The 12,420-nt window shown below is 45.7% G+C and overlaps 1 protein-coding gene across 1 annotated transcript in view; it reads left to right on the top strand.

The window, feature by feature from the left end:
* The first annotated feature begins 3,777 nt into the window (after positions 1–3,777).
* adcy1a (adenylate cyclase 1a) overlaps positions 3,778–12,420 on the top strand; it is a 28,489-nt gene continuing 19,846 nt past the window's right edge. The window contains exons 1-4 of the mRNA XM_056604109.1: positions 3,778–4,392; positions 5,137–5,286; positions 8,548–8,666; positions 11,216–11,327. Of these exons, the coding sequence (XP_056460084.1) occupies positions 3,778–4,392; positions 5,137–5,286; positions 8,548–8,666; positions 11,216–11,327 (996 nt within the window). The remainder of the gene's footprint in view (positions 4,393–5,136; positions 5,287–8,547; positions 8,667–11,215; positions 11,328–12,420) is intronic.

A 12,420-nucleotide genomic window follows, 5' to 3' on the forward strand; every position in this document is an offset into this window, starting at 1 on the left:
TTTCCACTCCCTTCAGCAGCTCTTGCAGTGGGAGATGAGAGCTGACACACAGCATTAAAAATATCTCTCAATAACACTCCCACACACACTGCAACCCAGGAGACGCATACACATGTACACACACACACACACACACACACACACACACACACACACACACACACACACACACACACACACACACACACACACACACACACACACACACACACACACACACTAACACAGACTCCCTGCATGCAGAACACACTGTCTCTCCCTCACACTTCATGTTTGTATTCTCTCTCTATTTCTCTTTCTTCCTCTCTCTCTCTCTCTCTCTCTCTCTCTCTCTCTCTCTCTCTCTCTCTCTCTCTGTCTCACTCTCTCTCCCTGTCGCACACACTCACAGACACAAATACTCTCAAAATGTTCAGTGTTATACAGTCTGTGGACTGCAACACAAGCTAAAAGAAAAACATAAAAGCAATATCGTTGTACTGAGAGTTGATGATTGCAAAGAGGGCTTATAGGATTCCAGATGGATTCCTACCAGCTTTTCATCAGAATCTTGCAGTTTAACCTACAAATATCTGGTACAGATGTTTATATTACTGTTATCGTGCAAAAAAAAAAAGAATGTGTGTACAGAGTGACATCGGGAAGGAAATTCTCTACTTTGTTCTACATTGTGGCCGTTTAAACATTAACGTTAATTAGTGAGGCAGTTTACCATTCTATTCTGGTCTGCTGCTGACGAGAGACGTAGCTAATTGTATTGGTATGAATGGCAGCAAGCAGGTTTATTCATGAACACAAGCCACAGCGGAGCAGCTGTCTGTTACCCCAGTTGAGGGGTCCTTCTCATGAATTTTTAGAATAGCCTAATGTGTTAGGTTCCCTGTTCTCTCTCTCCCCCCTGCCTCACCCTCTCTCTCTCACTCTTTTATTCTGCTTCTGTCTCTGTCTGCCAACTTGGCTATCATCTCCAACCGTGTTGGTGAATGTGGAGTCACCTGGCTTTGATGATGCAGGGCAGGGGGATGTCGCGTCAAAGGAGAGTTTCCATGGGGGTCACCTGATCCCTAGATCAGGAGCTGTGACTTTACTCTGAAGTTCACAGCTAATGAGGAATAGATGGGAAAGGTCTACAATGGGATAGGATTCTCCGGCTATCTACCTCTCTCACACATACACGCACTGACGCACGCACGCACGCACGTACGCACACACACACACACACACACACACACACACACACACACACACACACACACACACACACACACACACACACACACACACACACACACACATGCAGAAAACATGTAACCACATACTCGCCCACACCAGGCGATGCATACATCGGGATGTGCCATTGGGATGCCCTCTGAAGCTTTCATCCACCGACTCTGATTTTGTAAAATGTCATTGAGCACAGCCCCAACACATTTCCCCATCACCCTCATCGACGCTGTGTCCCCACACCACAGACATACACAAACATATCAGCTCCCCTCATCATCCTAAACCAAACCAGCCAGAGAAAGACAGAGAGAGAGAGAGGGAGGAGAGAGTGGGCGAGACAGACACAGAGAGAGAGAGAGAGAGAGAGAGAGATAGAGAGTGAGAGAGGGAGCAAGAGTGAGGGGGAGAGAGAGAAAGGGGGGAGAGCCAGAGAGAGAGACAGAGAGCGAAACATAGGGAGAAAATGGAGAGAGACACACAGACACTTGCACGCACGTACACACACACACACACACACACACACACACACACACACAGACACACACACACACACACACACACACACACACACACACACACACACACACACACACACACACACACACACACACACACACACACACACACACACAGAAACAAAGAGAGACACACACAGAAACAAAGAGACACACACAGAAACAGAGAGAAAAAGAGACAAAGATAGAGAAAGAGACTGGTGGAGAGAGAAAGAGAGAGAGCATGATAATGAGAGGCAGAGAGACAGGTAGAGGACTGGGGGTGTAAGATTGGGGAACACCTCAACTGCATATCAGTCACAACTGCTAGCCTCACTTCCACTGTTGCTATGGCAACGGACTGCTGACAGCCATCCAAGAAGGAGGGAAGGTCCAAAAGAGGGAACAAATTAAATAAATAAACCCAGATCTACAGCTGTCACTAACTTGAGAAGGAGTAGATTGGCTGCCAGGCTTCTCTTTATCCTCCTGATTCAGGAGGGCAATAACGAACACTTAACACTTTTTACCAAGTCGGTGGGGATTTAATTAGAAAAGTACAGTTTCTTTATGTAACATAACAACTTGCCGTACCGTGAGCTACTCCACGGGAAGGTGTGGGTAATATATAACTTGTTATAAAGTAGAGCTGCTGAAAATGTTAATATTAGAACTGATCTGTTTATAGACATGGGAAGCCAAGCGATCCCAGCCCTGTTCATTCAGGTTCTGTCTTGTAGCCCGCTGATCTATTTGCTGCTGGGTACAAGTGAGGAAGAATTGATGAGGTGGACGTGTAGGCCCTTGTTTTTCTTATGAATGGCCCACATTGACTTGTTTAGTCACTTCCAGCTCACTGACCTCCGCTGCATATTTTAGTTTCTTTCTCAGACCTCCTTCTGGCCGTTTATTTAACAACGGCAAGGTCATTGATATAATTTATTTATATTTTGTGATTTATTTTGGAGCACATAATTAAGTCTTGTTTAATTGAAGCTGTTCAATGTGGCAACGAGGGACACACAACACTTTTCCACATTGCATATACTCAGCCTTTAATTCAAAATATACAAGCAAAACATCAGTAGTTTGAAGGAAAATATCTGTAACAACATGCCATTTATCATGTAACAATATAATTTCGTAATTAATCGAGTTTCATTTGTCGACATTAGGAATACAGGGGGGGAGGGGGATTTATTTGGCTGGGGCCAAATTGTTGCTATATGGGGGAGCCTCCACCAGCGCAGCGAGGCTATTTTTAGCCGGGAACTACAGCAGTTCTGACTGCAGACTCGATGATGGGAATTCACCATGGCTCTTGTGTTGTTGCTCTTCCCAGAGTCAAGTCATTAACTCGACTTCGGTCTCCGTCAAATTCAAGTAGAAATTTGCATATTACTAATAAGGGTGTGGATATATTATCGTCATAATTGTAAAGAATTAAAAAACATATACAGGGCAACTATTGCGGGCAACGATTATTTTCTTCTCCCTTAAAAAGACTGGCATCAGCCCTGCTGACTTTGGGAAAGTGTTATTCGTTAGAGCCGTGATAAAGCAGAGCCGGCGCAGCAGGTAGCTCGCTTGCGGAGGTGTGTGTGTGTGTGTGTGTGTGTGTGGTAGGGGGGGGGGGGGGGTGGACAAGGAATGGGGTAGAGTCAGACCTATATAATGTAGTTGAAGAGGGGGATGCAAGAAGCTTGTTAGAGAGAGAGAGAGAGAGAGAGAGAGGGAGAGGGAGAGGGAGAGAGAGAGAGAGAGAGAGAGAGAGAGAGAGAGAGAGAGAGAGAGAGAGAGAGAGAGAGAGAGAGAGAGAGAGAGAGAGAGAGAGAGAGAGAGAGAGTCCATACCATAGCGCACATTGGTTGGGCTACTTTTCTGACGACACAACATTCATCAACCTGTGGATAGCGCGCGCGGTGGTGATATTCAAGTCGGAGGTCCCGGTGGTCAGCCGTGTTCTCATCCTCGCTCTCGCGGTCAATGAGCTATTCGATCTGTTTCGGTTCGCTGTATTCAAAAGTTCACCGGCTGTGCGCCATACTCGGTTTTTATGAATGGCCGGAGCATGGAGGAAATACCATTCGAAAGAGTCAAGACTCGACGGAAGAAGGGTCACTGCCCGGCCGGTGCACCCCTGGGCGCCATCGCCTGCGAGGACGAGTTCAACAGCAGGGAGCTAGAGGCTCTCTTCCAAAACTATAATCTGAAGCTGGAACAGACCGCCACGCTCAAAGCCCTGGCGGTGCTCATCGTGGCCGCGTCGTCCCTGGCGCTGGTCGAGCTGCTGTCCGGTCCACGACTCACCGTCTCCAAGGGCTCCCACCCCGTGCACTGCGTGGTGTTCCTCTCGCTCTTCATCGTCACCAACGTCAAGTACCTGCAGGTGACGCAGCTGCAGCAGATTGCCAAGCTCTCGCTGCTCTTCAGCTTCACCTTTGCGCTCCTCTGCTGCCCGTTCCCTCTGGCGCTCGGCGCTGCCGAGTTGGAGAGCGCCGCTGCCCCCGAGCAAGGCGTGTGGCAGCTGATGCTGGTCACCCTGGTGGCTTACCTGCTCCTGCCAGTGCGGACTCTGCTCGCCGTGCTTTTTGGGGTGATGGTGGCCGCGTCTCACTTCATCGTTACTGTGACGTCGGTCACGGGGAGGAAGGAACGGATTTGGAGACCGGTAAGGGCACACTGACATCGACATCCTTCTGTGTTATGATCTCCCCCTCCGCCCCCTCCTGCGCCATCACCCCAAATGCAACACGACCCTTTTCTTGAACCGCGCACTACATTTTATTATAATAGCCCATTATTAGTCTACTTTAGTCTCATTGAAGCCCTTATTGTAGTTAGGTGTTGTTGACAGTTGCATGCAAGGGAGCTGTCCACCTCCAGGTGCTGAAACAGTGTCGAATCTAATATTGGCGCGCAGTAAAACTCCCAAAAACAACGAAAGTAGAATGGTAAGCGTTGAGTTCAGAGCTGGTTGGAGCTGCTTCGTTACATAAACCCTCTCCCACTAACCGATACAACCATATACGTTAACGTAAACCCCTTAAATACCTCCGAATTATTATCTGTCCAGGATTTTAATATCTTTCCAATTATATATCTTTCACCTGATAATGAGTGTTGCAAGGTAACAATGTTTATTTACAAAAAAAAAAGCAGCACAAAAGAGAACACCAATTTGCAACATGGACTACAATCCTACAATCAATTATTTTTTAATTAAACAGAACATCCAGATGTTTTGTAAGAGTCCCCCCACACCACAGTTCATGTGGTCGACCTCTGTGACATTCTGTGGTTTAATCAGGGATTAATCACCACCCCCTCCCCCCCACCACTATTCAACACAACAATTACACATCCGCTCGCAGCTTGCCGGACATGTCTAGTCTTGTCTCGCTCCTGTGCTCAGCTGGTGGCCAACGTGGTGCTGTTCACCAGCGTCAACCTGTCAGGGGTGTTTGTGCGGATCCTGACGGAGCGGACCCAGCGGAAGGTCTTCCTGCAGGCGCGCGACTGCATAGAGGAGCGGCTGCGGCTGGAGGACGAGAACGAAAAACAGGTGAGCCATGCGGAAACACCTGCGCAAATGCATGCTCACACACAAGCAGACGCAGACGCACACTCACACGCGCACACACACACACACACACACACACATGCACAACAATGCCTATGTGTACAGACACAATACTTTGTGTGCCTAGTTTACATCTATGTGTGTGTATGTGTGTGTGTGTGTGTGTTTCTGTTTGTCTTTGTGTGTTTTATGTATGTAGATAGGCTTTGCAAGATGCCTGGCAGGTTGCAGGATTTAAAGGTTTCAGGTGCCATCTTACTCTAACAACCTTCCCCCAGGCACACACTAACTATGACAGCAGCTATTTAGGGAAAGAACATAATTGTAGCACATGCACCAGCACCAAACAAATTTTGCCACCTCCACACGCATACAGCCCCCCCCCCCCCCCCCCACACACACACACACACAAACACACACCACAAAGGCACGCCCACCCTCACTCCTGGGGTGAAACCACACCCACCTGCACTGGTGGTTGCGATGGAAAATAAATATTTGGAATATTCTTGTATATGTTCTCATCTAAAGTAAGCATATATGTTGGAGAACATGCACAGGTTTACAACGACCCAGCCATGGCATTGCATGCTCACACACACACACACGCACACATGCACATGAACGTACACACACACACAAAGACACACACACACACACACACACACACACACACACACACACACACACACACACACACACACACACACACACACACACACAGAGACACACACACACACACACACACACACACACACACACACACACACACACACACACACACACACACACACACACACACACACACACACACACACACACACACACACACACACACACACACACACATATAAGACATCAGAGATAACAGAAAAGGGTGAGGGATAGAAAGTGGGAGGATGAGTCACACGCACATGAAAACACCTGTGCTTTATAGATTACATGATGATGTGCTGTGTTTTGCTCGCCCGTCATTGGCTGCATTCTGACAGGTAATTACACAAGCAGATTGCTTTTATGGCCTCCGTACTCCCGTAAAGGTCACATTTTATCCGGGAGAGCGGGAAGGGGTGGGCTGCACGGACCCCTGATTGGGATCTAGCCACTAGCCGGCACAGCAGACCTGCCCCTGTTCGCTAAGACCAACCTTCTGGGAATTCACTTTATCAAATCGTTATCACTTGTCACATTGAGAGAGTGACGAATTGCCTGTATTTTTCCCCTTCTATCTCTGTCCTTCTTTCTCTTACTCTGGAATTGTATTGACATGAGTCCGCCGATGCTATGGATTGCCACATTCCTATATATGACCCTTTTATGTCCATGCGGTCAATGGACTGGCTGGGTCAATAGCAATCTCAGGACATTGGATAATTTGAATGTCCTCTTAAAAGAAAGAAGACTGGGGAAGCCTCTGAACTTTGAACTGTGACCTTGAAGTCAATAATCCTGATTGTTACGTTTTTGGTCTGTTTTATTCTATTCATTGTGCAGTCATCCTGTCCCTAGTTGCCACATTGAACAGCTTCAATTAAACAAGCCTTAATTATGTGCTCCAAAATAAATCACAAAATATAACCTAGAATGGCCACAACAATGGCCTAATTCATTTATGTAAACCTTTCCAGCTCATTCAATGGGAAAATGGGAATGATTACTGGGCAATGCTTAACATTATGCATGGAGAAGGATTAATAAAGCAATAAGAAAATATGTACCGTTGCTCCTTCACCATTGTTGAATCTGGCTTGTGTGACGAGGCTTGGAAGTCAGCTTTATTAGCCCAGACGCTGTTTGTGATCCGTATTTGAACTCATCTGCAAACTCATCTGTTTCGATTCCATCTTAAACATCTGTTCGATATTATTAAAAATATATATAAATTTTCTAGAATTTAATATATCAGTACCTATATTTCTATTAATTCATTTTGAATAATTACACTTGACAACAAAGCATGAACGTTTTTTTAATTTATAATTATATATTCATTACCAAGACTGTCGTATTGGGGATTCAGAGTCTCCATTTAAATCCATTCTTTCTTCCAATGCCACAGAACAACATCCCGGACTCCAAAGCAACAATGAAGAAACATAATTCCTTGTCTTACCCTTGAGATGGCTGGCAGCCAAAAATACAACACTTGAGCTGTTATTGGCCCACATTAATTCTGATGTTGAGAAATTAGCTTATTTTGAATCAATTAAAGCCACAAATATGATGAACTTTCTACTAGTTCAGTCATATTATTATTATTATTATAAGTAGTATCAGAAGTAGAAGTATCAGAAGTAGTAGTATTAGTGGAAGCCGTATTAGTAGTAGTATCAGTAGTAGTAGTAGAAGCAGTAGTAGCAGTAGTAGTTGTAGTAGTAGCAGTATTATTAGTAGTAAAGTGACCAGGATTGTATAAGAGGGCCAGGGGATGTATATTAAGACCTGCTGGGGCAGGTGTGCCAGGGGGCAGGGGTAGATGAGGGTCAGAGGCGTCAAGATCATCCATGGCTGCAGGCACGGGGGAGGGGCTGCCTAGGACACATGGCCACAAGGCCAAGAGAGGGGAGGATGGTAGGGGAGGGACCCTTCCTACATATGTACATGTACATGACCCAGACTCCATTTTAGCCAGGCATAAAGTCACTCAAACAGAAAGAGAGAGAGACGATCCCTAAGGATGAGCAATATTCAGCCAAAAATGACACGAGTCAACCCAGTGGCTAGGGTAAACTGTGGCCAGCTTCAGATGCTTCATCTACAAAGGGATTGGGAAGACCCCAGGGTATGCTATGAAACGGAGACAGGAAATAGTCTAAATTTAGACGCATCCACATAGGTATCTTTGTAGATTATTGGAAAGAAATTTGACTGGATAGATAGGATGAGGTATTAAGTTGACAGGAAGGGGTATAAAGTCTCGACACATGACTCTATGAGCTATAAACTATTAATACTAGAAATCAACTCATGTAGAAAGTGAAGGCTGATAACCAATGATAGGAGATAATTATCACGTATTTTACTTAAACGAGGGCTTTAACATAACCTGCATAACTCAACTAGATTTATCAAGCGCAAATGTACAATGCCAGCCTTCTCTGCATGTCTCATGGATTACATTGAGGAGGCTGTATTGAAGCTATATATCTATGAAAAAATGTGCAATGCTATTTATAATCAGATCAATCAATATAAAGATCTAACTCAATGCCCTCTTATTCTTTCACTCCTCCCTCTCAACAGGAGCGTCTGCTAATGAGTCTTCTGCCCAGGAATGTTGCCATGGAGATGAAGGAGGACTTCCTGAAACCTCCTGAGAGGATATTTCACAAGATCTACATCCAGCGTCATGACAACGTCAGGTACAGGGGGAAGGAGGGTGTTCATAGGATGTGGGTGGGTTGGTGGGGGGGGGGAACTGTTTGCTTCCATGGTACCCCCTACTGTGACCCCGGTGTCAGGGACTGAGGGAGAGCTGATTAGCCCAAAACACACAGAGTGGTCAACAGAACAGAGGTGCTGGTCTGTCCCACCACCATGGGCATTATTCTGGTTGTGGATCGTTGTCGGGCATGAGATTTGAATGACCAATACAGCTTCTAAAGAAGATTTTTCTTTTTTTGTGTGATTCTGTCGACCCTGCATTGTCAAAAGTTCTAGGGCAGCCTTCATTGAGTCTGCCCGCCTACCAGTAGATAGATGTACATTTCGATGCAAATTCCCACTCGTCTATTGGAGGTCTATGGGAACGGTGATTATTTTGAAGCTATGAAAAGAGCCTGCAAATATGGAGGTCGTGAACATACGAAGGAAGAATAAATCAGAATAGTGAAGACAAAACAGTATAATAAGCTCATGATACAGTTGGGATAAAAGCAATGAACATGGCAATCATTTCCCAACATAACAGGATTTTGTAATAAATCTCATCATTAATGGATGGAATAGTCCTTTGCAAATTGCTACGGCTAATCGCTAAGTAGCCTGAAATGATTGAACTCCATTATGTCCAGCGGCAATCTGTCGGTCTGGAGTGATGCAGTCTGGCCCAGGCCTACTGTGGGCCTGCCGTGGTCCATCTGTGGGACTGCTGTAGACCTACTGTGGGCCTACTGTTGGCCTACTGTGGGCTAACTGTGGGCCAACAGGACTATCACGCTGAAATGACAATTTGAAGAGAGCCAGTTGAACCAGAGAGCCGTACAGAGCCAGTATAGAGCTGGTTGAGAGCCGGTGGAGTGCCAGTAGAGAGCTGGTAGAGAGCATGTAGAGATCAGGTAGAGAGCCGGTGGAGAGCATGTAGAAAGACTGTTTAGAGGCATGGGAGAGCATGTAGAAAGCTAGTCGAGCTAGTAGAAGAGAGCACTTGCATAGCTATTGGAGAGCCAGTAGAGAGCAAAGTTGACAACAAGTAGAGAGATGGTAGACAGGGGTTACAGAGCCAGTAGAGAGCTGGTAGACAGCCAGTAGAGAGCCGGAACAGAGCCAGTAGAGAGCAAGTAGAGAGCATGTGAAGAGCTGGCGGAGAGCCATATCATAGCCGAGTGTGGGAGTCGAGGGCCAAGTCAATTGCTCTCTCTCTCTGTCTCTCTCTGTTGATCTCTCAATGAGAAAGAGAGAGAGAGCAGCAGAGAGAGTGAGACAGGGAGGGAGGGAGAGCAATTCAAATCCCCCACATACAACCAACCATTCATGATTACTTGTCCTGCTTTGCTTTGCACCCTTCTAATGACTGACACCATGCACACACATACACACTGACGCACGCACGCACGCACACACACAAATTACACACACACACACAAATGACACACACACAAACACACACACATAAACACACACACACACACACACACACACACACACACACACACACACACACACACACACACACACACACACACACACACACACACACACACACACACACACAGACACACACACACACACATCCAGCACCAAACCAAAGGTGAAATAAGCAAAAGATCTCTCTCTCTCTCCCTCTCTCTCTCTCTCTCTCTCTCTCTCTCTCTCTCTCTCTCTCTCTCTCTCTCTCTCTCTCTCTCTAGCTCTCTCTCTCTCTCTCCTGCTGTCTCCCTCTCTCTCTTGCTCTCTCTCTCTTGCTAGTCGTGATCGTGGCTCAAGTGCAAACATCAGCTTCTTAGGCTGCTATGGAACATGGTGGCGAGCAGAAAGGAAACGCTTGCGGTCTCGATGCAGGAGATCTTCACACTCATCCTCCAGAGCCTCGTACGACAGACACAAAAAAAATAACTTGGGTGGAAAAAATTCATTGAGAGTCAATGAGAGCACTAACGCCTGGCGTATTAGCACTCGGTGAGCTAAGTGGCTGCTAACACTTTCCCTGAGTAAGCAGCTGATAATTTAGCACTTACATTTATTGAGAGAGTAGCCAAAGAGACGCAATTACTTTGTGTCTGATTGCGGCCTGAATGGGCCGTTTTGTTTCGTTTGTTGTTTAAATGGGTGAGAACTGGAAGTGTTTTGTATCGTTGTGAATTTCCTCATTGGTCATTTTCACAATTTTGTTTTTGAAAATCTTTTTCCAAGGATGGAGTCACAGTCAACATTGGCTGTGTATGTTTGATGTCAATTAAGTCAGCCCTATCTACAAAAGTAGAGCCCAATAAACCAGCCGCTCAGTCCACTTAATTGTAGTGTGGGATGTAAGTGTTTAATTCAGGGAATACATTTATTTTTTCTGTCAGAGCAAACTCACTGCAACATCCTGTGACTTTCTTTCTCTTTTTGCGTCCCTCCTCTCTCCCTCTGTCATCCTATCTGTGACGGCCTTTATCTCTGTCTCTGTCTCTCCCTCCCCCTCTCTCTCTCCATTCCTCCCCCCTTTGTCTCCTATCCCTGTCTCTCCATTCTGTCTTTCTCCTGACAGCATTCTGTTTGCTGACATTGTTGGTTTTACCAGCCTGGCTTCTCAATGCACTGCCCAGGAACTGGTGAAATTACTCAACGAACTATTTGGGAAATTTGATGAGCTGGCAACAGTAAGTATAGCCTCCCTGTACATGAACAAATGCTTCTGTAAGCGTTAATGTGTGGTAATGAATAATAAAGTGCTGTTGGAGATTCTCCAGGTTTTCATATCAGTATCTAGTATAACACTAATCTCTCAAATTTGAGCTGTTATCTTTATAAAACTCCTGTCCTGTGAGTCTTGAGCATGTAGCTTTCTAAAGTTTCAGATGTTGTTTGTGTATCTATCCATTGTTTTTTGGTAGCAAAATTTCGGCATTGCTATGGTAAGTGTAGTCTTGTGTTAATCTATCTTCCTCCATTTGCAAGACAGCCCTTTTGGCATGCAACATAAGCATTATTTTGGCGCACTGCCGCTACAAGTCCTTAGTGTGCAATGAACATTTAATGCAGTCTACTCTGTCTATTGATGGGCTTTCTATGTCTATTGGTCGGTCATTCTCTTGCTCATACACACACGCAAACATTCTTTCACACAGGCACCTAAACAAGTACACACACATGCATACACAACCTCACCCACACCCATATACATGCAAACACACATACACACACACAAACATTCTTGCATACAGTCACGTAAGCAAGCACACACACACACGCGCACGCACACGCTCACCCACATCCACACACACACAAACACATACATACATACACACACACACACACACACACACACACACACACACACACACACACACACACACACACACACACACACACACACACACACACACACACACATACACACACACACACACACACTAACACACACACACACACACACACACACACACACACACACACACACACACACACACACACACACACACACACACACACACACACACACACACACACACTGGTCGCTGGTTAGGGTAAGGGTTAGGGTGCTGTGCTAGGGTTAGGGCCGTGTGTTATGGTTAGGGATATGGTTAGGGCCGTGTGTTAGGGTTAGGGTTAGGGTTGGGGTCGTGTGTTAGGGTTGGGTTAGGGATATGCAAACAACTTATTATTAATTAATGATGAAAAAACGATGAACTTGTGCCAAATAGATATTTTAGTAACAATTAACAAATATTAACAAAGGGTTAGGTAATGACT

The sequence above is a fragment of the Gadus chalcogrammus genome, chromosome 12 (genome assembly GCF_026213295.1).
Source record: "Gadus chalcogrammus isolate NIFS_2021 chromosome 12, NIFS_Gcha_1.0, whole genome shotgun sequence".
Classification (NCBI taxonomy): Eukaryota; Metazoa; Chordata; class Actinopteri; order Gadiformes; family Gadidae; genus Gadus; species Gadus chalcogrammus.